This window comes from Falco biarmicus, chromosome 4 (assembly GCF_023638135.1).
Source record: "Falco biarmicus isolate bFalBia1 chromosome 4, bFalBia1.pri, whole genome shotgun sequence".
NCBI classification, from domain to species: domain Eukaryota; kingdom Metazoa; phylum Chordata; class Aves; order Falconiformes; family Falconidae; genus Falco; species Falco biarmicus.
The window spans coordinates 81,526,521-81,552,735 of NC_079291.1; the positions used below are offsets into that span (position 1 = coordinate 81,526,521).

The following is a 26,215-nucleotide window of genomic DNA, read 5'->3' on the forward strand; positions in this document are numbered from 1 at the left end:
AGAGCCACTGCAGCATAGACTAAAAGCCTGTCTAGCTTCACACTCTGCCTCCACATCTTTTCCTATCTGGTAAGTCCTCGCTGTGAGGACTTGCTTTTAAACGGCTTTGTGGAGGTACGGGACAGCTGTGGAGCTTCTTCTAGGTGCTGTGTGCATTACCCTGGCTTGCAGAGCCCCTGGAGCCATGTGCCATCCAACCCCCACAAGACCCATGGCCAACAGCAAACTTCTGGAGAAAAGCAAAAAACCTGGGGTTTTTACTACAGAGGCATCCGAATTTTGCATTATGGATGTGAAGAAGTTAAAACTGAATTTCAGTATGCAAAATCATAACACGCTCAATTAAAATGCGAACTGGTTCCTTTTTCGTTTGGTTGTTTTACATGCACGGTCCAGTTCACCACAACGCTATTTTTCAGAATGGTTAAACACAGATTAAAAACATGTAGGAAGCAGTGCTGGGATGGTACTATCTTAACCTTGCAGCAATTTCCTTTGGAAATTGAAGGAATCAACATAAATTAACAGGCTTACAAGCTAACAACAAAGAGAAAACGAATGAGAAGCAGGGAAGGCACCACAGGCAGTTGGGACCGAAGGAGCGGGCAGGTCTTGGGTACTTGGCCGATGGCAGGGCGATGCTCAGGCAGAGACTTTCCAAACCTGAGTGCCCAGTTTGAGCTGCCACAGGAGGCTCCACCACTTGGGAACTGATGAGTAGCCACTCCGAGAGGCCACGCTGCAGCACCTGAAGCTTTTCATCTGAGACACCAGTCACTTTTGAAAGCCACGGATGTTAAATCTGAAGACCCTTAATAATAAGCAAGAGCCTGAGCAAAACACTCAACTTTATCCTTCTGGCCATTAAGCGTTAAAGCAGTTTATCTATAAAGTACCATCAAAAAAAAAGAGGTGACAGAGGAAGAGAAGACCAAGTGAGAACTTTTTATCCTTGACCATCATCATGCCCTGTGCATGGAAGGGGAGGGGGCCAGGCTGACCTTCAGACACCAGGCTGAGGTGGTGAGCTTGGTAGCTCCTCTACCAAATGAGCCAAACTTTAAGTAAGAAAAAAAAAAATTCCAGGGATTTACTTAGCATTTTTCTCTGTGCACATTTTAATCGTACCGTAATACAAGCCACTTCTGCTAATAACTGTTCTTTTCCAGATAACTGTATAGATGACTCCTCAAGATGTGAGCCTCACTGGCGTACATCCTCTCTCTGACTGACGTCTCATCACATTCCAGATCAGACAGCCACCCAGTACAACTCATACCATTTCATTCTGCCCCATTTTTTCCTACCAAGGTACTCAAATCTACTGGCAGTCAGAATATAAGCGTTCTGCCTAAGGAGCAGATGCAGCTCCTGCTTATCCAAGCACGGAGGGAGGAGCAGAGCCATGCACACAGTTCCGCAGAATGATGCTCTGCGTTCCGAAATCAAGCAAAAAGGCAAGAGAAAATGACGTTAAGTACTGGGCAGGGACACAGATGTACCTCCAGTACTGCAAAAGCCCCATAAGAGTTTGCCTCCACCTTGTGTCAATTTTCAGCCAAGCATATGTCTGAACAAAGCCTTTTTCCTTTGCTTTTACTCAAAAATGATGTTACCCTGTTGCTCACTGGTGACTCAAAACTCAACCATGTGGTTGCAGTGTGTCTGCCCCAGAAAGGACTGTTTTACAGCTCTCGCTCTGCTGCTGCGGTGTACAAAGCTGGGCCGTGACCACTCATGACCATCCAGAGGGAGTTTCTGTGGTTTAAGTTCCTCACCCAAGGCCCTCTGGGCCAACACTGCAGTGGTGTAGGAACATCCCTGAGTCTGGGACTTGTTTCAGCCTCAGGGACTCCCCAGTGGTACAGAAGGTGGCTGCACTGCTCACTGCTCCTGATGCACGGGCCAAGGTGCTGGCAGACAGAAGATGAGAGAAGACCAAAGGGATTTTATTATTTTTTTTTTTAATTGGGTGGGGGGTTTTGCCTATGAACAGCTGGTAAATTTTCCCTGGGCAATTCCAGACCACCCCTCCAACTTCTCCAGCCTTTGCCAAGCCAGGAAGCCACACTGGCATTTCTGGAGGATGCAGAAGCCAGATGCAGCAGGCAAACACCACGTATTTCCCAAGGAGTCAAACACAACCTCATAAGCAAGATGAAAAAAGGACAAGCTGGCACTGCAGCATTTCTTCCCTCTCGCTCTGAACTTTGCCGTTCTTCAAGCAACCAAAGTAGCACTCTCAAATCAAGAAGCTTCAAATGAACAAACAGCCTGTCTTTATTAGGGCTCGTACATTCGCATCCTGCTGTGCCAAGTCTGAGGGCAGCTCCCACAAAGCCTGCCCAGCTGCCGCAGCCGGCCAGCACAACTTGTCCTAATTAGAAGCATCCAAACCTCTCGATGCTGCAGAACGTGGGTTGGCACACAACGGCACGGTGCCAGCGCTGGATGGAGGTGTCACCCATCGCGACGCTACCCAGGGCTGCAAGCCGGGAACGACTCATGCTATTGCAGCAACTGGACTGCAGCGAGGCAGGGAGAGAGCTAAATACATACCCCTCGAAAAAGCAGCACTCCCCTGCTCCTGTTTAGCATGCGCCTGTTGGAAAGCATAGAGCCTCCAACCAGAGAAAGAAAAATACAGCCTGGAACACACCACCCTTGCAACATTCCCAATACCCGCAGCTGCTTCTAACGCAGCAGTGTCAGAAGGAGATCTGCTACTGCAAGAAGTCGCATCTACCCCAATGCACCCTGCTGCCATTGCACAGACCCAGCAGCACTGGTCCAGAGAACACCTACACAAGCAGAGCTCCAGGCTCTGGTTCAGAAATCAGGGTATCCAGGTTGCAAATTGTGCCAGTACAAAACAGGTACAAGTTGGGAGCACAAAAGAGCCAGAAATTGGTCCTGCTGCCACTTGAAGGATGACCAGGCTTGCCTCATCCTCCCAATCGATCAATAACCAAAAAGAAACAATACCAAAAAAACCCACTCCTTAACCCTCCTGCCTCCGTTTCTCACAGCTGCATGTCCATCAACGTGCCTCTCCACTGGGCAGCGGGAAGAGCTGGGATGGAGCGGCTGCCCCAATGCCACCAACTGGGTGCCAGCATGGTCCCTGTGTGCTCGCAGACAGCTCTGACAGGGCTGCGGCTGGAGCTCAGCCACCGCTTGGCAAAGCTCCCCGGAGTGCAACTACACCGCAGGATGGAGGAAGAAAAATATCATAGCGGCAAAGCCTGAGCTGCATTATCAAAGGAAGCCAAACCGACCAAGCACAGAACCCGCCACAGACATTTCTGCCAGCCCGACAGCAGAAGGAATAAAAATGCTTGTGGTCTTTAAGCTGCCTGAGCTGCAATGTGAGCTTTCGCTATCTCTCAGCCTGACCCATGCAAGGAGAGCTGGGTGCGATGTGCACCCGGATCTCAGGACACCCCAAGGTGCAGAGGGACCAGCCCCGCTTCCAGCCAGGCTCCCGCAGCAGGGATGCTCCCGAACAACTGGAATGCCAAATAGGCTCATGCCCTGTAAGCACAAACCCGCAGCTAAGGCTGGAGTGCAACGTTAATTGCATTTAACTAAGACTTAAGAGCAAACAAAATTAAAATCCCCTAGAATTGTGTTTCTCCTATCAATGACAACTAGGTGAAAAAATCTCATTTTACCATCTTCAACATTACAAGTTCACACAAGTCTCAAAACAGCACAGCCAGCTGCTGGGATTTTGGAGCTCCGCGACACAAAGGTGGTACTGGATCTGCTCAGGACCACAACGCCTCACGAGAGCTGCCTGTTCACCAGGAGAGCATCCACCTCCCAGCTGCTGGCAGAGCCAGTGACCTCTCCTGCCCCCCAGGTAGCACAGAGAGCTCGGGGCACCCTTCCTCCTTGTGTCCAAGAGGCACTAAGGAGAAGGCAAAGGAAACAGGCATGAATAACGCTCTGCCAAAAGACTTTTTGTTTCAACCCAACTCTGCAGAGGAGCAAGAGAGAAATTTATCAGTGATTTTCCTTTTGTAGCTGCACCATCTTAGGAAGTACCATCTATTCACACAGCAAGATGCAAGAAGCAGTGGGTGCACAGGGATGAGAAGGATGCCAGAGCCACCTGCTGGGGCCCCGCAGACCCCATGGGCATGGCGAGACATGCATCATAAAACTCTGGCCACCAAACCCTGCAGTAGCAGGATACATCTGTCCTTGGGCTGCCAGTCCTACTGTCAGGGGAGAAAGAGGCAGGATTTTGTGCACAGAGATGGATGAGTCAATGTCGTGCCCGGAATGTGAGAAAAAGCAGGAAGCCTGGCCTGTGTTAGGTGGAGGAACAGCAGTCCTGTTGTCGGAATGTGGGCAGGCAGGAGCAGGCAGGTTTTGTCCCTGACTGTCACAAGGCAAGTGTCCCTCACCTCCTCCAGCCACAGGGTCTGAGGTGTTGTTTTTCCAAATCCTTACCAAATCACAGCCCCAACCTTCCAGACCCTCACCCACAGAAGCACTTCTGAGTCCCCAGAAAACCCCACATGAAACATCTTCCCAAAGCCAGGACTCAGGGGTGATGCTTGAAGACCAGTTCAAGGTGGGAGGAGAACCTGAAAGGTCCCACACACCCAACATGGTCAAACATAGGCAGACCCCTTCCCTCCCTCTGCCTTGGGAGAGACAGGGTTAAAAGCAAACAAACAAAAAGTTTACTTTGCTGAAGCTGCTTTTCTGAAATGAGAAAAAAAGCAAACCCAAACCAACGGCGTTGCCATGCTGCATTTGCACCATCCCCTCCCCTGGATCTGCGGGATTGCTCTGGCTGGGAGCGCCTTCCCGCTGGCTTCTCCTTGGGCTCCCTCCCGCACAGCGGAGGTGTTTCAGCAACAGCAAAGGTAAGAGGCTGGGGCTTTTTCTCCTGGGCAAAAATAATCCCAGCAAGATAATTACAACACGGAGTTGTGCCCCTCCACAACACACAGTAGCTTTGACAATCCTCAAATCATTTCTGTACTTGTAAGAACCATGGAAGCTGCTGCCAGAAGCCATTTTGGATAAAAAACCAAGATCTCGAAACACTGCATAAATGGTTACTTTTTTTATTGTCAGGCCAGGCAGTGCCACTCACACCTGAGCCTTCCCAGATTTTGCATTTGAGCGTCATCAGACAGGGGGTAATGGATGCATCATCGAGGTATTTCATAGGCACGACAGGTACCTTCTTTTCTATACTTCATGTCTTTACTATAAAAGGCTTTTTGCACTTTTTGCAACATAGGAAGCCAGTAACTCTTCTTAATAGCTATTACAAGAAGATTAAAAATGTAGATAAAGTCACTTTGAGGGCGAGCATAGGTACTCATGAACACCTTCGGCATGATTTCAGGTTTGGAAAACACAGCAGAGCCTTCCTACCCAAAGGCTAATGCCTCAGGCAGGGAGCCCTGTGAACCCTTCCAGCACTTCTCCTTCGGGCACCTCTTACCATGCCTGAATCCACCAGCCGGCTGCTCAGAGCCTTGCACACCATTTTCATGCCAAACCACATCTCCCTCTTCAACTAGCGGCACCCACATCAGGCAGCAATATTGGGAGGGACCTCAGGGACCAGCGCCCACTGGTTCACCAACGCTAAAACACTGGCTCTGGAAATTACGCCCTCCAGACCCTCTGTAAAGACTGGTTTCATGAGGATACAAAACACTCTTCATACTTTGCAGGGCTGAATCCAAAAAACAATTTCAGCTCATCCTCTTGCTCCCTGGATGATACAGCACGTTCTGCTCAGCCCTCCTTGGGCTATGAAGTCTACCCCAACCTACTAGGGCGGTTTACTCCGCACCGTATGGGAGACACCTTTTCACTTGCCTTCGCAGAGGATTAGGCAAAAGAAAACCCACCACCTTGGCACTAAACCCCAGCATTTTTGCATTACAAGTGACCTAGCATCTCACACAGCAGGTAAGGAAGTTCTGTTGGGATGCAGAAGGGCTGTTTGGAAAGGTGAGGAAATCAATGGGTAGAAATTGGCATTGTTGTAGCCTTAGAAACTTGGAAGAGGTTGGGGGACAGACAAACTATTGACTTCCCTGCATCATCTTAACTGTACTTATTAAATAAGATCCCACACACAGTATAAACTCTACCATATGTGTGCAGAAGAAAAAAAAATAATCAGGCCCTTTTAGAAATGAAACCTTTGTGGCTAAAAAAAAGTATTATGCGAAACCCAAGATATTACAGAGGCTGCAGCTGCACAAACAAATAAATGCTGTTTACCAGCAGAGGTATTTACTTACGGACAGTCAAGAAACGTTGGCTTATAATAAAACGGTGGCATTTTAGACTCATATTTTGCTTTTGCTACATTGTTTCCATTCGAGGCCATAAACTGTAAAAAGAGGAAAAAAGAGACTTTTAAAAAATGTTAACAGTATTTTCCTTTGTCCTATTTTGCTTCCACAAAGTAATAAAATTATTGGGATGGGGCCTCTGTTCACTAACTGAGAGGTTTCCCCAGGACTGTGCACAGAAGGGATGCTGTAAAGATTGTGCCTGCAAACCAAGGGCTCAGAAATTAATATTGATTATTATTGCCAGAGCTCTCCCACCGAGAGTGGATACGAATATGACACTGAGGATAGGTCCGTGCCCAGCCACACATGCACGATCCCCACAGGAGCAGAAGGCACACGCAGTGGCATTCCCATGCCTGCAAGTGGGAAATGAGACAGCTCCCAGGGAATCCAGCACAGAAATTAGGTAACCAGGGGGTGAAACCTTACACTAACTTTAAGTCTCCATATGTTACGGTTCCAGCAAGGTAAGAGTCTCTGACAATACGCCCTTTGCTTTGCATCACATCACTTGTTCCAAAGAGATAATTTGATTTTTGCAAAGCCATGCCAGCAGCCTCAGAAAGGAGCTTGAAACAAAAAACCAAAACCAATTTATTTCTTCCCTGACAGCCCTCCTTTCCTTCTGATCTCGTATATGAATGGCTAGTTGAGAACCTGGGAAACAAAACCACGTATTTCCCTATTTATAAATTTTATTTAATTAATTTTACAAGTGTAGAGATCCCAATCTTTTCCAGGCAGCCATGCTAAATACGTTACGTCTTGTATCAAACGCCTAGCATACAAGCATAACAAGCAGCTAAGCTTTTTCCTTTTTTTACTTCCCCCTAAGCATTTTATTTCATTATTTTCATGTTTTTGAGCTTCTCAAGTTTACACATGCGCTCTAGTCTCAAAAAAATCAGGGATGGGAAAATCCATGCAACACAAAGGCCTCTTTTCCTCATAAAACACATGAGTCCATGAGCTGTGGCTTTCAGGAAAGCCTCAAATCTACAACACAGAAGGTAAAGATCAATGACAGCATTCTTCGTGCCTTTAGAGACACCAACAGTCAAAGGAGAGCAGTTTCCTGGGCAGGCTGGCCTCTAGCAACATCACCCAAACCTAGGCACAGGGGTGGCATCAAGAGAGAGAATTCAAACCCATACTGTGAGGGTTCGGTTCTTCAAGATGTGAGTTTAAGAGTCTTCAACACCAAATGGAAAAAAACAGAAAATGCTGAGCTGGGCCAGGGCTGGTAAACTTGAGGTCTAGTCTACCGTCAAGGCTAGGCTAGCAGTAATGTAAGAAACACAAGACAATTCATTTAAAATTAGTAATTTCTACACACTCTGTTTCATTGACACTTTTATTAGGGTGGGGAAATCCTCACAACTTCATGAAATGGCTATTCCATTTTCCAATCAGCATGACAGACCTTGTTGCCACATTGGGGAATTATCTAGACATGTTTTCTGAAATCCCATCTGTTGTGGCACCTCTCAAAAGGACTCAGGTTTACAGCTGTGCTGGTAAAATGCAGCAACCCAAACTCACTGGTACTCCCAAGTCTCCAATGCACATACCTCCACTTGAGCATCATCCCAGTCATCCAGACGGACCGACTTCACTTTGCTGACTTGGGGAATATTGCGATGGATTCCTGAACAATTCAAGCAGATGAAGATCCCTAGGCTGTGGGATGCCCAGTCCGGATCTGAAAGCAAGAAGGAAGGAGACAATTCCACTTGACTGGTGTATTGGATTCAGCGCAGGAGGAAGGAGAGACAGGGCAGGACCAGGCATGGCAGGGGAGTTCGGAAGTCACCAGCTCCAAGTTCCCCGATTTTAAAAGCACCAAATAAATATACAAGCAAAACAGAGATACGTGCTAGTTTACACTGATAGTAGCACAAATGAAGCTAATAATTAACAGACCTGCAATCTCAAAAAAGCCCAATATACAGACAACTGCACATGCCTGAGACCTCCAAAACTCACTCCATGCTCACACGAAGGTAAGAGGTGAATGTCCAACTTCCATCAGCAAATCCCACCCAAGTGCTGCATGGAACAGAAATTGCACAATTACACCAAACAGCCCAGGGAAACTGCTATGCTGCTCCCTTGCCTTGCTATTTTTCATTTTATTTTATTTTGCTTATTTTTTACAGTGGGAGCGTTCCACAGACAGACTTCCCTCCCACAGCTATGACTGCCCAGCAGCACAGCCCTCCATGCCAGGAGGTGTTCAGCTCTTGCCTTAACGGAGAAACGCTGCCAGGGGCAGCTCTGCACTTTCTCTGAGCAAAACTATGCACTGTTTACAGCCCCGAGTTGACATCTCACACAAAGCACTTGAAACACAAGTCCCTTGCCTCCAAATTCCTCCTCGGGAAAGGCATTGCCTGCAGGATGGGAGACAGAGAGGAACAGGCGGAGGGCAGGACACATCCACCAGTGTCCCTGGCGCTGCCTCGCCAATAAAGCCAATACAGGGATCTTTGTTTGAACTCCAACGAGCAAATGTCAGCCCCTGCTATTCCAGCTGCGCCCCGGCAGAAAGGGCTTCCTTGCAAGTCACCAAGTCAGCCCTACATCCTCCCCGTCCCCTCCACGGAGGTCCCCTCGCCCCAGCCTCCCCCAGACCCATGCGGGCGGGAGTCCCCGGCTGCCCCGTCGCATCGGGCTGTCGAGGGATAAGGGCAGGTCTTCCATTCTCACAAACCATTATCATTTGTTTATTCCCCCGCAGTAATTACACTAAATACTCACTCCTCACAGCGCAGCAATTATTTATAAAAAGCAAGGGAACGCGCTTTCTCCTCCTTATACATATTTAATGGTCTGGCTGTGTCAATGCAGTGGGAGCAGGCTGAGGGGCAAGGCAGCTCCTCCGCACGGGGGATGAGGGTCTGCCACTAGCCCTGCCCGCAGGGAGGGCCACCAGCCTCCCCAGCACACCCCAGGGAAGGCAGATTGGTTCCCCAGAGGTGGCTGTGTTCAGATATAAACCCCAGAGCTAAACGAGCAGCTTCATCGGACATGGCTGGGTGCCCACCCAGGAGGGGAGCAAATTCCCAAGCTGTTACAAGACCCACCAGCCTCAGCTCCCCCGGCACAGGGCTGGCACCAGCAGCCACAAATAAAGGTGTCGGTTTTCCGTTTCACGTGGTCTCTCATCCTCCTGCAAGACCCCAATGACCGCAGCTTAAGCCTGGCAAACACAAAACCAGTCAAGTCGATCTAAGTGCGCCACAGCCGCAACTAAATGCTGCCCACATCCAGCCATGCCAAGAGGACCCCCACCAGCCCCGACCCCCACACCCTCACCCTGCTCCTCCCACGAGGACCAGGTGACCCGGCTTCACACCCCAGGCCAGGCATCCCCACTTCTTCAGATCGTGAAGATTGCTGCCAGTTATTGGGTTACAGGCTGGCAACAAGAAGCAAGAGCTCTGCACGCTCACGCATGTTTCTGTGCTTTAGCTCCTTGTGCTGTCCTCTCCCACCTCCAAACACGTGGCTGTAATCAACATCTGGGACCCACCAAACCTCCCACCACAAAAGTACTCCAAGGTGCAGCACTGCTGCCCCGTGGTAGCCCAGGACCATGGGACCCAACGATGGGAGTCAGGCATGGTGAAAGCACTGGGGTCTCCTGCTGAAAAACCCACCTCTGACTTCCACTCAGAGGATCTGGCACGAGGAAAGGCAAGAGGGTCTGGAGGACGGGGCGGCCACAGAGCTGCAGCCAGTAGCGAGGAAGAGGAAGCCATGGCAGCAACAGTTGGAGTAGGGAGCTAACGTGGCCATGGGCTCCCAGCCGCTCCATAACCGTGCTCAAGCCTTCCCAATGTACCAACATCTGATCAACGTGGTGCCAGACAAAGAGAAAGGCATATGAAAGCATGTGTTGGCCTCCACAGGTTTTATTAGGAGCCCCAATGCCTGTTTTAACAGATTTATCTTAGGCACGCAGGTGAATTTCTTCATATTGTCTACAACTTCCTAGACTCGTGTTTCCAAAGTCCTCTCTTGGAGCCCTCTATGGAGTTCCAAAGAAGTAACCCCTCTGCCGCCTGCAATGCTGTGAGCAACAGGACCAGGGGACATCACACCTTCCTCCAGCCAGGGAGGAGGACACGGCTGGGTGGAGGAACACTCCACAAGGAGATCCTCAGGCTCAGACAGGAGGCTCCAGCTCCAGTGGACACTGAGCCAACTCACACCCAAGCCATCTCTTCTTGGCAAGGGTAAACAGCACCTCAAGCAATGGGTTTCAATCACAACTGGCACTTTGAAGTGTTCTCCTCATGGCAACAGTATTTTCTTTAAACCAGACTCTTAAATATGCTTCCCCCCTGCTCCACACCACGTCAAGCCACATCTAATTAAGAAAGGAAAAGCTGGACTAAATCATAGAATCAGGGAACCATATAGGCAGGGTCACATGTGCATGGTTTCCAGAAGACAGTACTTCAGGGAAGCAAACAGAGACACAGGGTCAGTGGTGACCCAACCCTTGGAAGGGATGCTCTCAGCTTGTTCAAGAAAACCACACCTGCTCGCTGTCTCCTCCTGGTCACCTTCCTTTCAGTGTTTCCTCTCTTGCCTAGACCCAAGCTCCATGTCCACCCAACACCAACAGCACCCCACACAGCAAACTTCGAGGAGCACCATGTCAGAGCTGCTCATTTCACTTGCCCCACCAGACCCGCTACCAGCGCTTTGCATTGCTGCTGTGTATTAATAGCGATTTCCTCTTTATCGCTCTTCTGGTTTTAAAAATACATATCTCTTAAATCCCAGATCACATGGCAAGGGTGGAAAGAAGAGTTGTAGATGCTCAGCAGGTTGTGTGCTGCTTTGCCGGGACAGCTGCGGCCCAGAACGCCACAGATTTGGCAGTTGGTTTTAGTGCCAAAGGGAACACCGGGCAGGAGAATTCAAAGGCCCTAAGTGCTGAGCTAGCCCCATCCAAAAAATTGCTAAGGAGCAAAATCCCCCAGAACCAACCAATCTACCAGGAGAAGTCTCTCTGAAATGTCACTGTTGTTATTAGAGGTCATGGCTCTTGCTCTCCTGGCTGAAGACATCTGGGCAACCCAGCCCAGGCCTCTCCCGGACTTTAGTTGAAAGCCAAAAGGAATTTCTAAGCATTGTCTAAACAGGCCAGAGGGATATGGACCCACACAAGCCCCCCAGGCTGGTGCAGTCTTCTGACCCCCCCACGCCACCACTCTGCCCACGGAAGGAGGAGGGTGGAGGATTCCCTGACTTCATCTTCTGGAGGGCTCTGCCAATGCCGCTTCCCCTTCTCACCCACTCCCCGCACTTGTGACTCCTTTTTTTGAAGAAACCTAGCTAGGAGATTGCTACACCCACGCATCTTCTGCTGGAACTGGTGACAGATCCCCAGGCAGAGGGCTGCTGGCCAGGGTGAGCACCCACTTCTGCAGGGATGCTTTTCCCAAGCCCTGTTGTAAGGTTTGGGGCTGTGGGCAGCTCCAGCGCTGCCCAAGCACGCCACAGTCCCTCTCTCTTCATTTCTGCTCTCCAGCACAAATGATGTGAAAAATTCATAGCTCCAGAACATGGCAAATAATGCCAGCGATCTCCAACCTAATCACAGACTCCAACTCTTCCAATGACTGCACCATTGCTTCAAGATAAGACAACATCTTATCAAGCACGTGAATAGCTTCACATAAGCATCTTCCTAACAGACAAGTGTGTTTTGGATCAGCACCATTAGTTTAGTGAACTAGTGACCCCCGGCTGTACGACTGACAAGCTGAGGTCTCCATAGCTAGGTGAAGTCCACCTTGCTAATAGACACTTAAACAGCTGGAATGTGTTCTCCATCCTGGACATCACTGGGGAGTTCAGTAATTTTATTTAAGCCATTTTGTCTGGGCAGGTCCCAAAAAAGCACACTGAAATGGCAATCTGGACCTTTTGAGTACTACCCAAAAAAGATAATTTTTTTTCTAAGCCTCCAGAGTTTCAATCAAACAGCAGTGAAGCCTAATGAAAACTTGCCAGCATGCTTAAGTTCCACACAAATTATTATATTCCATTATTTCAAGCCAAAAGGAATAAGGACTAACACAGAGCAAGGGGAACATTAAACCAAGTACACTGCTGTACGTGCAGAAAGTCTCTTATCCTGCAGCATCATTGCTCCAGGACAACCAATGCCAGCTCTAGAAGGCTTTCACTGCCCAGTGTGGTGGAGATTTCTGGTCACTTCCAAATAGATTATAAAAATGTAGTGACCCAACTTTCAAAACAAAAATTTAATGCAACGTCATTTTAAAAATTGAAAAAATAAACAAAGCTAAACTACACTCCGGAGAAGCGCATTGGGGTGGTTTTTTCCCCCATCTTGTTTGTCTGAAAGGGAAGACACAGCCAGAGATTAGAGAAGCATCCAAAGCAAAAGTAAAACACTTGGGCAACAGGGCTAAATTCAGAAATCAGCTGCACCACCCCAGCCCCTTTTGCCACCACAAGCCCCAGGAAAACCCAGCACCGAGAACAACAGACTCTGCAGCTTGAACCCAACGTTACTGAACAGAAGAGCAGCCCATGGAGGGAAGAACGAAGGCTGGACCCAGAAAAATAACAAGCAAGAGGAACCAACCCAAAACATAGACAATTTACACAAACCAGGAGAGCAGACAAAATTGGAAGTGGGGTGGCAGTGGATTTTTTTTTAAATAAATTACCAATTTTTCCTGTATCCAGAATATAAACATAGGGCTCCAGTTTGAAAATCCCTGGATGCCATCAACACAAAAAAATCACATGAAGCAGAGCAGTAGTAGTCTCAAAATAGCCACGACACAAGAGCAAGAACTCGAGTCTCAAAACTTACCCCTGCTCCACCTTCTGCCTTAAACCACAGTTATCACTATACATAGCACAGTACATTGCTACAACAAGTATCTCTGAGAACGTGGCCAATGCACAGCAATACCCCATTAATGCATCTGCCAGCACACAAACGACCTGACCCTTAATTAGCTGCCTGGCTGCATCCCTGCTACACCAGCTGGGTGGGAGCCAGTGTTTTGTTGGGATGGAGATTCAACAGATTTTTTTGATATCTCTCTCCCCTGTTTGAGGTGATAAAGACCAATTAGAGGGGACAGAAGGACCTCTCCAGGTAGGCAAAACCTTTTTTACTCTGCGCTAAAAAGGTAACTCATGCCCTATGACACGGGATATAATCACAGGGATTTTGGTGCCACCAACACAAGCCAAAAGCCTTTTCTGCTTGCGGCTCAGCTGCTGCTGATTTCCTCAATGCCCCAGTCAGGACAACCTTGTGTTCCGCACCAAAGTTCTGTTGCTATTTACTTTGAGGAAAGATTAGGAGGTTAATAAACAGACTTTGGTCACGCATGTTTAAAAATAACAATAAAAGATGTTAAAACTGAAGCCAAACAGCCTCCCACCAACACTCCTAAGTAGGAAATTTTTTCAGTGAAGGCACTAAACTTGCCAAAGGCTTTTTATTCTGCTGGCAGGTCTCAGCAGCCCCCTCTGCTCGCTGCAGCCCACGACTGTGCTGCAACCCAGGCACCAGGGCTGGACAGAAAACACCGTCACATTAAACCTCCTTTGTTTCAAAAAGTCCTTTTCCCTGCAGAAAGCAGCATTGAGCTAAACATGACTGCTGTGGGATTATTTTTTTTTTCCTTCTTACCCCTCCAATCTGCTTATGCCCGGGGAGAAGGGCTGGCAAATTCCCAGGAAAAAACAAATCACTCTTTTAAGTGAGAGGACAATGGAGGTGCGGGAACAAGTTTCCACTTTCAGACTGAAAACGAAAAGCCTGTTTCACGCCATTAGAGCGGTGAAGCTCTGGAACAGCTTTCCAGTAGGAGGTAGTGGGGGCAAGAGAGAGAACTAGCTGCACGGCAGAGCCCCATCGCTCCACGGCGGGGATGGGGAGATGTCGCTGCGGATGACAGCACTAGGCAGGACCCGATGACTCACTCGGTTGTCTTCCCGATCTGTGTTTTCAGGACCGGTGGTTGGATAGGGAAAGGAGAGGGCTGAGATTAACCCCTTTCAGTGACCCCCCCCCCGCCCCCCAATCCCGAGCAAATCAAGCAATCCCCAGCACTCCTGTGCTTCCCCTCTCATCACCACCCTCACTTCATGGCATCAAGGGAATGGAAAAGATTCACCTGCTTTAGAAATAGGAAGATGCTGGGCCTGCAGGAAAGGTGTTTACAACCACCTCAGCCACCCACCACCCGCCCTCTGGCTTTTATACACACCGTGACACCAAAATACCAGATCTGCCCAGCTTTGCAGCACAAAGCTCCGACACCAGCTCGCCTCCTTCTGTTCTTTCTCCATCCCTCGTCCCCTCTGAGCCTTGGGCACAGGGGCTGATGTTACCCAGGGTCCATGTCCCAGTAATTCATCCACAATAGGAAAGATAAAAACGATAAAAGCAAGCCACATAAACTGCAGGATCACTTTGATGGGATTTCCATTTCTGTCTTCAGAGCCTCCCTGTCCTCCTACAATGTAAAATGCTTCTCTCCCAGTGGAAACACAAGCCTAAGTCACACAAAAATGGAGTAAAGAGAGAAATACTCAAGGTATTGTTATGCCCTGAGATAACCATCCATCTCATGATGTGAGGAAAGATTGCCTGAGACAAAGAATCATTTAGGGAAAGAAAAAAAAAAAAAAAAAGAAAAGGCTGAACTGCCACATTAGTCTGAAGAAAAAAAGATTATTCTAATACATGAGAGCCATTACACACCAGCAATTCAGTAAGATTGCTCAGTTTGCACTTAAGACTGCGTTTACCATGCTGTCTTCACTGTGAAAGCACATCTTTAAACCCACCAAAACAAACAGCTGCAAACCAACATCCCGGACCCTGACTCCAATAGAGAAGTGCATAATGACAGGGCACCCAGTGCCCCAAATAACCACTTTATTGCAGTGGCTCCTACCCCAGAACTCAGTCTCAAAGATGTAGCTAACACAATCTCATTATTCATTACAGATGGATGACATTTTTGTAACTGAAACACTTTTTATCCAAAACAACCTTTCACTGCAAATTAAGGTTTTGTAAACATACAATTAATAAAAACCTAAGTAGAAACTTAAAAACAAAAGAACCAACCCCAAACCTGCAAGTGAAAAATGTAACCTCCCAGGTTTTGTTCCACTCAGATTTTCAGTTTCTACTTTAGCATCCTTTCTGCATCCCCAGCTTTCATGCTAGGGCCACGGTAAACCTGTTCTCCCTACCTGAGACATGCCCTCAAAATCTGGGAGGAGCTTTTGGAAGCTCTGCTTTTGCACGAGAGATTTTTTGCCAGACATACACACTGGTCCTGGGGAAAACACAGATCTGACCTTCCTGAGCATCACGTTCAATACCACATTCCACCCAGCAAGTGTACATATCCTGTGTGCAAACCAGGGGAACACACGCCCTGAACATAGCAGCCCTGCTTGTAGGACTTGGCCACTAAAATAATCCTCAATTAAGTGGCAAATTCTTGCCCAGACCCAGGCCATCGTCAGGTTTTGCCTGGATCTCCCCAAGGAGATGCAACGACGCTGCAGGGGACGAAGTTACACAGCCTAGGAGGAAAAGCACTGCCTCCCCTGATGCTCCCTGTCCATCCCGAGCTTTGATTTTTTGCACGGTCACAGCTTAGCTGGAAGGATGCCAAGCTGCGAGCTCTTCTGCATCAGGAACCCAGGTTTTTATTACCCGAGTATGTAATACCTGGGACAAGCTGTTACTTCAGGGCTGTGGCTATCGAGCCTCCTCACCCAAGTACCAGAACAGTAACAAAAGAAAATACCTTTTTTGACAGCAGAGAAGAAAAAAAAAAAAAACAAACCAACTTTCACTGACTGGCTGATTTCTGAAACAGATATTTCCAAGAGCAAAAGAAAACCCAGCTGACTTCCAAAAACACAAATTAAAGTGACTAACAAAGAATTTTCCCATTACATTTCTGACCCATCCTGTTCTTTGTTATCAGTATCACTGAGCTAAATGGCTACCTCTTATCATGGATCCCGCACTAACTGGGGGTTTCAGGGAAAGAAACACACCCACCTGAGAAGCAGCAATAATTAATCAGGGATCTTGACCTTTTGCATCTCCCCCATCTGCACCACATCAGCACTATGATGATACACACATGTGGGAAAGCACAAGCCCTGCTTTCCTCATCTTCTGTTCATTCCTCGCCCTCCCTCTTCTTTCATTCTCACTTTATTTTCTCTGCTTTGGTACTTTTCTCGTGTCTAGCTGTCCACACAGTTCCAGCTTTTCCCTTTATTTTTGTGTGCATCCCACTTCTCAGCAAAGAACGTACTCGCATCCCATGCTGGAGGCTCTCTGGACCCATCCTGCATTATCTCACACTCAGAGACACCTGGCCTGCCACACCTGCCCGGGATGAGTAACAGAATTCAACCTGAATACGGTATGTATTACCTACAGACACAAGTTATATACTTTATGTTAAGCAGCCCAGGGCATGTCAAGTTTATTGTCACTCCCAGGCGGACAATCACGTTACAGCACCATGAGTAGCCCTCATTTGCCAAAGAAAGTGAAGCAAAACGATCACTAAAGAAATTGGGTTGACAAACAGAGATCCAGTCCCAGGGAAGTAATGCCGTGATGGTTCAGAAGAGAGGCTGAATAGTATTAATATAGCACATCTTGCGTTACAAAAGACACTGGCCCAAATTCTCCTCTCCGAGTTTCAGATTCACTAAGACATCTCTGCATGCAAATGTCACCAAAAGCAAAATGCACTTTTGCTGTTTTACAAGCCCATTCGGAGCCTTTAACAACAACCCTCTTTCCCTGACGTGATCTATTTTACTAACCTACAGCTTCACCTCCACCCTGCTGATGCTGAGAAACTTCCCGTTTTGCAGAGGGGCTTTATATTACACACAGGGCAAGGGAGGATCACCCCATTGATCTGAATAGCCCAGGCTCATCAAGCCTTCTCCAGGAAGGAAAAATTTAGGCAGACACCTCTTTGGTGAGCCCAAGCTGTGCTCAGCCAGGTAGCTCAGAGGTGGGCTGGTACAGTTAGGCAGTGCCAGGCAGCAGATGGGTGGGAGCAGGCAGAGCAGCGCTGCAAAGCAGTTCGCGCTACGCAGAAAGTTCTTTGTCCTTTGCAGCCAGGTACCCAGGGGACGCAGCGCATCTGAAAGTGAACTGCGGTGTCCCAAGATGTAGCTTAGAGACATAAAAGCACTGGTAATGGTACGAACTGGAGGGTGGTATCCAATAGATGTTGGAATCCTAAATAGATCAACAGCTGGAAAAAATAAGGTTCAGCTGAAGCGTTGGGTTTTCTTTAACCTACAGAATGACAGAGGCTGGAAAGCACACCCTTTCCCTGCACCTCTTCAGAGCCATCCTGCTCAAGCCCATACAAATTTAGATGTTTCTACATCGTGATTGAAAATAATAATAATAATAATGAAAGTGACTCGCTATGCAATTTGCTAAGCTTCTCAGCGGCAGGTCCCACCACGCCATGCAGACCCCGCTCGGGAAGGGCAGAGGCTTCCCCCGCTCGCACATGGCGCAACGGGCGGGGAAGATGCTCCTCGCTCGGGTCCCCCGGCGCCGCGGGGGGAGCAGGGGCACGGCCGAGCGGTGCCGGGGGCAGGCGCCCGTCGCCGGCCCGGGCTTGGGGGTGGGTGCCCCCGCCGGGCGCTCGGCCCCAGGGCAGGAGCAGCGGCGACGGCCGGGCTGTTGGCGGGGGACGAGCCGCCTGCAGCGGCCCAGGGCACCCCCCGCCCTCTCCCCGGGCAGAGCCCCCCGCCCGCCGCCGGGCTACCGAGGCCCGGGCTGCACTGCAGACCGCGGGGACCCGCCGGGGATGACATCAGCGCTGCCACGGCCGGGTGCGGAGCCGGGCGGGGGGGGGGGGCTGTACCTCGGCTCGGCGGGCACGGCGGCAGCGCGCCCCCAGCCCTCCACCCTGCCCCGCAGCATCCCCCGCTACATCCCCCGGCGGGGGGTGGCGGGCACCCCCTCGGCGGGCGCAGCCCCCGCCCTCCCCGGGATGAGCGGAGCCCCCCGCCCCGCCGCCGTCCTCCGTGCAGCCGTGCGGCTCCGTGCCGTGCGGGCAGGTGCGGCCGCCGCCCGCGCCCCCCGCCTCGCCCTGCCCTTACCCGGGGCGGCGCAGTCGGCGCACGCCGCGTTGCCCGGCCGCTGGAGCAGCTCCAGCAGCGCCTTCCTGCTCCTCTCCTTCGCCATGGGGGCGGCGGGCGGGCGGCGCGGGGCTCCGCTGGGCTCCGCCGCGGCTACGGCAGCCTCATGGCGCGGGGCGGGGGGCGCTGGCGAGGCGGGCGGCGCGCCCGGGCTGCTCCATCGGCCCCGCTCGCCCCGCGCAAGGTGAACGCCTCCGGCGGGGGGACGCACCGCGCCGGTTCCTGCCCTGGCCGCCTCCTCGCCCCGCCGCCGCTGCCAGAGCTGCCGCCGCAGCCGCCCGCCCGGGCACGGCGCCGGTTCCGCCTTCCTCCGGGCCCGGGGGGCCGGCGGCTCCCTGCGCCGCTCGCCCGCGACCTCCAGCGGCCGCTCGTCGCCGGGGCGCCCCGACCCCGTGGGGGTCCCCCCGCGTCAGGGCATCCCACCCCCCGGGTGTCCCCGGCCCCATGGGGTCCCCCCGCGTCAGGGCATCCCACCCCCCGGGTGTCCCTGGCCCCGTGGGGCTCCCCCTGTGTCAGGGCATCCCACCACCGCGGGTGTCCTCACCCCCGGGTGTCCCCGGCCCCCGGCGGTCCCGCCCCAGGCTGAAGCTGGGGTGCCCGTGCATGCCCCGGCCCCACCACCCGGCCGGGGGGAGGTCTCACCCACCGGGAGAGAGGGACTGGTGTATCACTGGGGAGGGGGTTGGAGGTCTTTGGCTGGGTAAGGTGGTGGCTTGCAGCACCCCATCGCTCACGGGGTGGGGTCTCCCGGCTGGAGCACCCCGGTGGGTTAGTGAGCAGTGCTTTTGGGGTGCCTCTGTAATACCAGCATCTTTTGGGGGTACTTGTAAACGTATCACTGGTACCCACCCATGCCTTTCCTTCACCGCCGTCCTGCTGAGCACACATCACTGTCACCTTCCATCCTTGCACCTTGGCAGGTCTGTCCTCCCAGCATCTGCCCGCGCTTTTTATACACCTCCATGGTGTCAAGGGAGTGTCAGGGGAGAACCCCCTCCCCCGCCCCCCGCCCTGGGCAGGGTGGCAGCCGGCCCCTGTCATCGTGGCTGTGCTGCTGGGACCGAGGGTGCAGCCACCCACGTATCTCCATGAGTGTACCACCGGGAGCCGGCAGCGTGACCTTGTAGCCAAGGTGGCCATTGGTACCCTGGGGTGCATGAGGAGGAGCGTGGCCAGCAGGGCGAGTCCCCCCCTCTGCTCTGCCCTGGTGACGCCATGTCTGGAGTGCGGTGTCCAGTGCTGGGCTCCCCAGGTCAGGAGAGACAGGTAGCCACTGGAGAGGGGCCAGCGGGGGCTGCGGAGGTGATGGGGGTCCCGGAGCATCTCCCCTGTGAGGGGAGGCTGAGAGAGCTGGGCCTGTTCAGCCCGGAGCAGGGAAGGCTGAGGGGAGCTTCTCAAGGTCTACAAACACCTTAAGAGCAGGTGCCGGGAGGACGGGGCCGGGCTCTTTGCGGTGGTGCCCAGCGGCAGGACAAGGGGCAACGGGCACAAGGTGCGGCACTGGAAGCTCCACCTGAACACGAGGCAGAACTCCTTTCCCTGGAGGGTGCCGGAGCACGGGCACAGGCTGCCCGCAGAGGCTGCGCTGTCTCCTCCTCTGGAGACGTTCAGAACCCGCCTGGATGTGGCTCTGTGTGACCTGCCCCAGGCGGCCCTGCTGTGGCGGGGGCTGGGCTGGATGATCCCCAGAGGTCCCTCCCAACCCTGACCATCCTATGACTCTGTGATCTCATGCCACTTACGGGGTAAAGCTCCTGTCCATGTTTTACCAGCTAAGGACCAGAGGGTGACTCAGGGGGGTATGTGGGAAGCTTTTGGCCAAGGAGGGGTTCAGAGCTGTGCCTTGTAGGCTGGCGCTCTAACCCCTGCTGAAACCTTCCTCTCAGGTATGGGTCACAGGCATGTGTGGTGCTGCTATGACCTACCTGTGGTTTATACAGCTCTGCTTATGGAAACATTTTTGGTTTTGCAGAGCAAGTCCCCCATTCAAATCATTCATCTCTGCTTCCTCCAGCAAAGCAGAGCACTCTCCTGCGAGCTCAGCTCACGCCATTCATGCTCCCCATGAGGTCCAGGGCATGCAGGAGTGTCTGCAGCAGGAAGGTCCCAGTAGCTCCTGGACAACTTCCACAACCAAATCACCATCTTGGTCCTGCAAATGTACACAATGTGAGCAGGTTCCAAGCAACACTTTGTGGGAGAAAACAGCATACACCCTTAAAAACGGGCAGAATCATGGCCGCGTACGTTTACAATGCTCCCCTTGCCCGGAATATATTTTCCTAAATGACCTTTGCGTATGTGCTCTCAGACAAGCACCTGTAACCAAGTTGATTTTTTGACTGTTTTAAACTGATGTTGGACTGTTCCTTGCTGACTGCAGCGTTACGCATCGTGCTGGGGTTTGCTGGTTTTACAAGTGTAGGCTGGTGATGTCTGGAAACCCACTCCCACGCTCACCAAAGGCATAATCCCCCACAGGGGCCTTTTGTGGAGAAGCTGAGCTGCTGCATCCAGACACTCACCTTCCCCAGCTTCTGGGTCACTAACACTAACCTGGAGCAGAGCACCGACATCTGACATCCCCCCAGTAAAACCAGCTCCAGACAGTATCTTATCCCCAATCCTCCACACCTGAGCTGTACTCAAGCTTGTCGGTGTAAACGCCCACCGGACCAGAGCTTTGCCTGAGGCCAGGTTAGGCTGGGTTTTCATTTGCACACCAGCTTTTCCAAAATATGCACTTGCTGAATTCTTCATGCAATAGCCGGGATGCTGCACATCATCATGAATTTACCGAGGGCAGGGGCTGGGAGGAGGGAGGGGGGTTGGTTTTAAAGTCTGTTTAGCTTTCCAGTAAGACTTATTGATTCTCTTAATTTTTTGTTCTCCTGGTTGCTAGGCAATCCCTCTCTCTCTCCTCCGCGTGCTGGAAACCAGGGCTGCAGACAGAAATTTATATCTTGTAATAAAATCAAATATAACAGAGCTTGTTGTCAATGATGAGAGGGGAGCATTTCATAAAGGACGGGCGGAGCAGGAGAACAGGGCCAGCGAGGGTCGATCAATAGCGGTACTCAGCATTTAAGTCCCATCACAATTACTCCAGACTTCACATCAGGAAACAAACAGCCCATGTGGGTGGAGGGGACATGGAAGAAGAAAGAGAAAAGTTGGAACTAAATGAGCCAGAATTGAAGATAAACTTTTGTTCAGTGGAAAATCAAAGGCTTGATTCCATGTCACCTATATACGCGTATGTCTGTGGATTTACTGCTGGTTTATCCAAGGTTAAGAGGCTGGGTGTTGCTCCAGTGTCAGTCAGCACAGTGCTGATCCAGGGCAGGCAGTGAGGCTCTCCTGGTGGACATTGGCTTCTAAAGATTGTGATTCCTGGTGCTGAGCAGGGACAGGGTCAGAGTCTACCATCCCACACAGGGTAAAGGGCGAAGGCTGCCCCAGCAAGGCTGGCTGGGCTCCCGGGAGGCTGACGGGCACTGCTGCTCAGGCTTGTCCATGTCGGACTGTCCCCTCCTGCCCATGCCCACAGAAGTGGACACCTTGTCTGAGCTTGTCCCCACATTTTGCCTGGGGGTATGACCTGCCAAGAGGATGCTTCGTGAATTTGCTCTTACCTCTCACAAATTCTCTGGCCAAACTGGAGACCAGTTATCGCTGTCAATACATCACCCTCATTCAGATGCTTTCTGTCTCTCTACTGCTAAGTGACCTGTTAAGTCTGATATAAATTTCTATACATATGTATAGAAATACATATTTATGTGTATAATGTGTTTGTAAACACACACGCTGTTAACTCTGTCTTTTCTGAATCACAAAGTTGTTGCCTTAGAAACGGACATTATTAATGTGATCTCCTAAGGTGCTAAGCACAGTGGCAGCAAGGGCAGCCTCTGGAAACGCTGGACTCTGAGGTCAGGGCAAAGGATGCTCAGAAATTCCTGGGAACCTTTCCTCAGCTTTGTGGTGATGCTCCGAAAATGCACAGACATAACTATACCTTCTACTTGCCCTTCCATATTAGCTTCTTTCACCCTGAGACTGCAGCAGGAAAGAGCTGCTTACATTGTTTTTTAGTTAATTTTGCAGCCCCAGCCCTGAAATGGCTAAATCAATGTCACAACCATGCAAGTAAAATGGTGTTAAACTCAACCCTTTATGTGACCCAGGAGTGCATTCACAGCATAACGGGGGGAAGTGTTACAAATTCCTGTGTGAACAGCAAACCTTAACAGAAATATCAATAATTCATGCTACTGCAACTGCATTCAAGCAAAACTCTCTAGAGTAATAGACACACCAGGCTGGATCCCTTAGGCTTCCTCAGCACCGCAGGGGAGGCAGCTCTTGCAGCTGGAGGTTTATGTGAACAAGCCATAGCACTGGCCACCCGCACCCATGCTAAAGCAGCTCGTTTCCGTTGCAGTATGGTTTCCTGTTCAAAAGAAGAAAAAAAAAAAAAAAAAAAGAAAGAATCCAAAATCCTAGAGATTTTTCCTTTAAGAAAAATGTGTATCTAATTTTCTGGGTTATCCAGTTAAAGCGAGAGCGGCTACAGCTGGAAGGGAGGAATGCCACAGAGCAGCAAGCTCAGACCAGGGCAATTAAAAACTCTTGAACTGAAAACCTGATACTGATGCCAACTTTCTCTGATTTTGATCAAATTGCTTTATGAACCGTGTGAGATTTTTCTCCTGTAGAAGAGGGAAAAGCACACGCACTGCATCTGTGTGGTTAGGATGTGTTGGTCAACTTGAAGAGGATGATGATGCAAGAGAAAATGATGCAAGGGTACAGAAATAACAGACGTGAAATCCTATATCTGCAGAGCTGCTCTGCACCTGCACTGGCCCTCAAAGAAGGAAAGGCATCACGCAACTCTAAAAGTGCCTCACTGCCAAGTAATTTGCAGATCAGGGTTTCCTTACATTTGCATATTTGTTAACTTTGTTGCAAAGCTCAGTGTTACCACTGTGAAAAAGGGGGAGTCTTTCACTCCCATGATGCAATAGCTGGGCAGGTAATATCATGCACACCAGGCCACAGAGATCCTCGGTGAGGCAGAAGAAATGGGGAGAATGACAACAAGAAGGGGGATGCAGAGCAAAATCTCTCTGCTGATTGACCTACACACCATTTTTTTAGGCTTCTGCAACACCCTAGAGCTGAGAACTGCTCTCTCACAGCCGTGCCACAATAAAATGGAAAGTAGCTCCAACCACTTTTCTGTGGCAGCCTGTCATGTCCTCAGGACATCCTTTCAGTTTCTCTTCTGCCTGCGCTCTGGCCAGGCTCACCACAGCAATGGACTGGTTTGGAAATCGGTACGTGGCCGCAGGGGCTGCTTAGTCACTCTAGCAGGGTGGTTGGGAGCCAAGAGACATCCCAGGGAGTGAGGGGGTAATTGATAGCTTGAGGATGTTGGATATTTGTACGTCTACTCCACAGCACAGGGGGAAACCTCAATGCAAGAAAAAACCCTCACTGCTACAGTCCCGTTGCTGTTGTACCAAACCCATTTCATACAGTGTAAAATACGACGCGGAGGGGGCAGCTGGGGCAATTGGCTCCATGGCAGTCACCAGGCACCCAACTGGAGCTATGCTGATTTCTACAGCCTAATGGCAGGCTCTCTTCAGCTCTCACAGAAGATGAAATCAGACCAATGAAGTCAATAATTCACCTACACCAGTGGGAGACCACTGCTTTTAGGATTATTCCTGATTTATACTAATTAAAAGACTTAGGCCTGGGGAAGTTCTGTATGGAGAAAGCCAACATATGTGTGAAGATATTCATATGTTGGGCTATCAACTCCTCCAAGAAAAGTCACAGTGATTATTCAGAGAGGGCCATCATCAATTCAGCCTGAGTCACAGACAGCAGCAGGACAGGTTCGACGTGCAAACCACAGGGCAAACACTTATCATGGAAATTGCTTTTGCTCAATTCCAATAATTTAATCTTTTCCTGGCTCAAATGGCTCATCCTTCCAGGAACAGCTTGGAGACATTCAAGCAGGAGTCTGGATGGCATGATGTCCTGTTGCAGGGTGGAGAAGGAAGCAGCCCAGCCAACTGCTGCCTGCTTTGGGGTCCTGGGAACTGCTGGCTGCTCCTGCCAGGGACCCAGTGCAAAGAGGATGGCAGAGACACTGTAGGCAGGACCACAGGACAGCGGGGCTGGAGCCCAGCACAACACTTCTGGTCTGGAAGTCTCTGCAGCACAGCCCAAGTCCCTCAGAAAGAAGACAAACCATTTTAAAAGGGCACAGAGGAAAAGCAAAAAATAGTGCAATTGTAGGCCCCAGCAGGCAGTCTTGTATCACGGACTGCTGCTTTCAGCTGTCGGTCCGGCTCAGACGGCTGAGACCAAATCGCTTTCTGTAACATTGCTCAGCTGCAATTTGAATAAAGCATTCAGGGGAAACAAAGTTGTGGTTTCTCTCTAGAAAGAGAATGGCCTGAGGGAAGATGATGAACAACTGGAGATAGTAATTGAGCCTCCCCCCAATCAATGTTGTCCACAGAAAGTTGAGGACCACGTCCTACCCTTCTTCTAGCTGCTGGTGGGATTGTTTGGATGTCACTGCATGCCTCCTAAAAGCTCCCACAACATCAAGATACAGAGCATACTGCTCACTTGCTTATTTCCATACGCTTTGCCAGAGAAAAACCAGCAAAGAATTAATTAACAGCAATTATTTCTAGCAACAACAGAGCGGCCCTGCTCCAGAAGCCATGAAAACAACATCATGAGACCCCTGTGGCCGAAAAGCCTTCGTAAACAGGTGCAAAAATAAACAATTTTATAGCAGGCTATAAAAAGAGCCCAAGCCAGGCTGGGAATGGCAGAACAGCCATTTCAATGGCTGAGTCGGAGCAGCCACCCAGGCGACTTTTGGTGAAGGAGCTTTAATAAACAAACCAGAGCAGAAGCACCAACCCCAGTCAAAGAAGCAGCAGGACCAGGTTATTTCTGCAATAGAGGGTTTACTATACCTGTCACTTGGTGTTATTAGCGCTGCTAAAGTGATTTACTGTCTAAGTCAGTCCAACCGATTAGAGCTGTGATCTAAAGTACTAGCCAGCTCCAGTTTCAACAATAAACACCAGACACCCCCCCCCCCCCCCCCGAATATTACTTGCTAAAATAAGCTGAAATAAAGCCATTAATTCAGACATCCATCTGCTCAAATGAGTCCTTCTAGCCGGCACCACCACACCTGCAAGTCTCCCGCTGTGCACGCTGAAAGGATGGAGGTAGATGTTCCAGACATGCTCTCATTTTTCACCCACCTGGTGGTTTTTCAGCAGCCAGCAAACTCGGCATTTCTGTCCCTTTGACCAGCACTTGCACATCTATTGCCAAAGCCCTGCAGCGACCTGGTTCCTGCTACCTCTCTGCGCTGCACGTGCACATGCGGAGCATCTCCCCACACGAGGAGGCCAGGATGCATCTCCTGCCAGAGATGTCCCCTCCCTGATGCCAGGCACTCTTTCCCACCGGACAGGCACTCTTTCCCACTGGCATCTGCAGCACAGTTTGAGGAGGGGGGAACTAAACCGAAACCCACACTCTGCTCACCAGTACCATTCACACCAATGTCTGTG

At 50.5% G+C, this 26,215-nt stretch overlaps 1 protein-coding gene and 1 long non-coding RNA gene across 2 annotated transcripts in view; both read right to left on the reverse strand.

Annotated features, from left to right (window-relative positions):
- ADAP1 (ArfGAP with dual PH domains 1) overlaps positions 1 to 18,890 on the reverse strand; it is a 62,723-nt gene extending 43,833 nt beyond the window's left edge. Inside the window, exons 1-3 of the mRNA XM_056334760.1 lie at positions 18,543 to 18,890; positions 7,916 to 8,046; positions 6,288 to 6,379 (exon numbers count right to left, since the gene is read on the reverse strand). Of these exons, the coding sequence (XP_056190735.1) occupies positions 6,288 to 6,379; positions 7,916 to 8,046; positions 18,543 to 18,627 (308 nt within the window). The 5' untranslated portion in view covers positions 18,628 to 18,890. The remainder of the gene's footprint in view (positions 1 to 6,287; positions 6,380 to 7,915; positions 8,047 to 18,542) is intronic.
- Positions 18,891 to 21,532: 2,642 nt separating this feature from the next.
- Positions 21,533 to 25,697, reverse strand: LOC130149282 (uncharacterized). Its single transcript, XR_008821850.1, has 2 exons — positions 21,828 to 25,697; positions 21,533 to 21,691 (listed from the first exon to the last, which is right to left on the reverse strand). It is a non-coding gene; the product is annotated as an uncharacterized LOC130149282 (long non-coding RNA).
- Between the last annotated feature and the right edge of the window lie 518 nt (positions 25,698 to 26,215).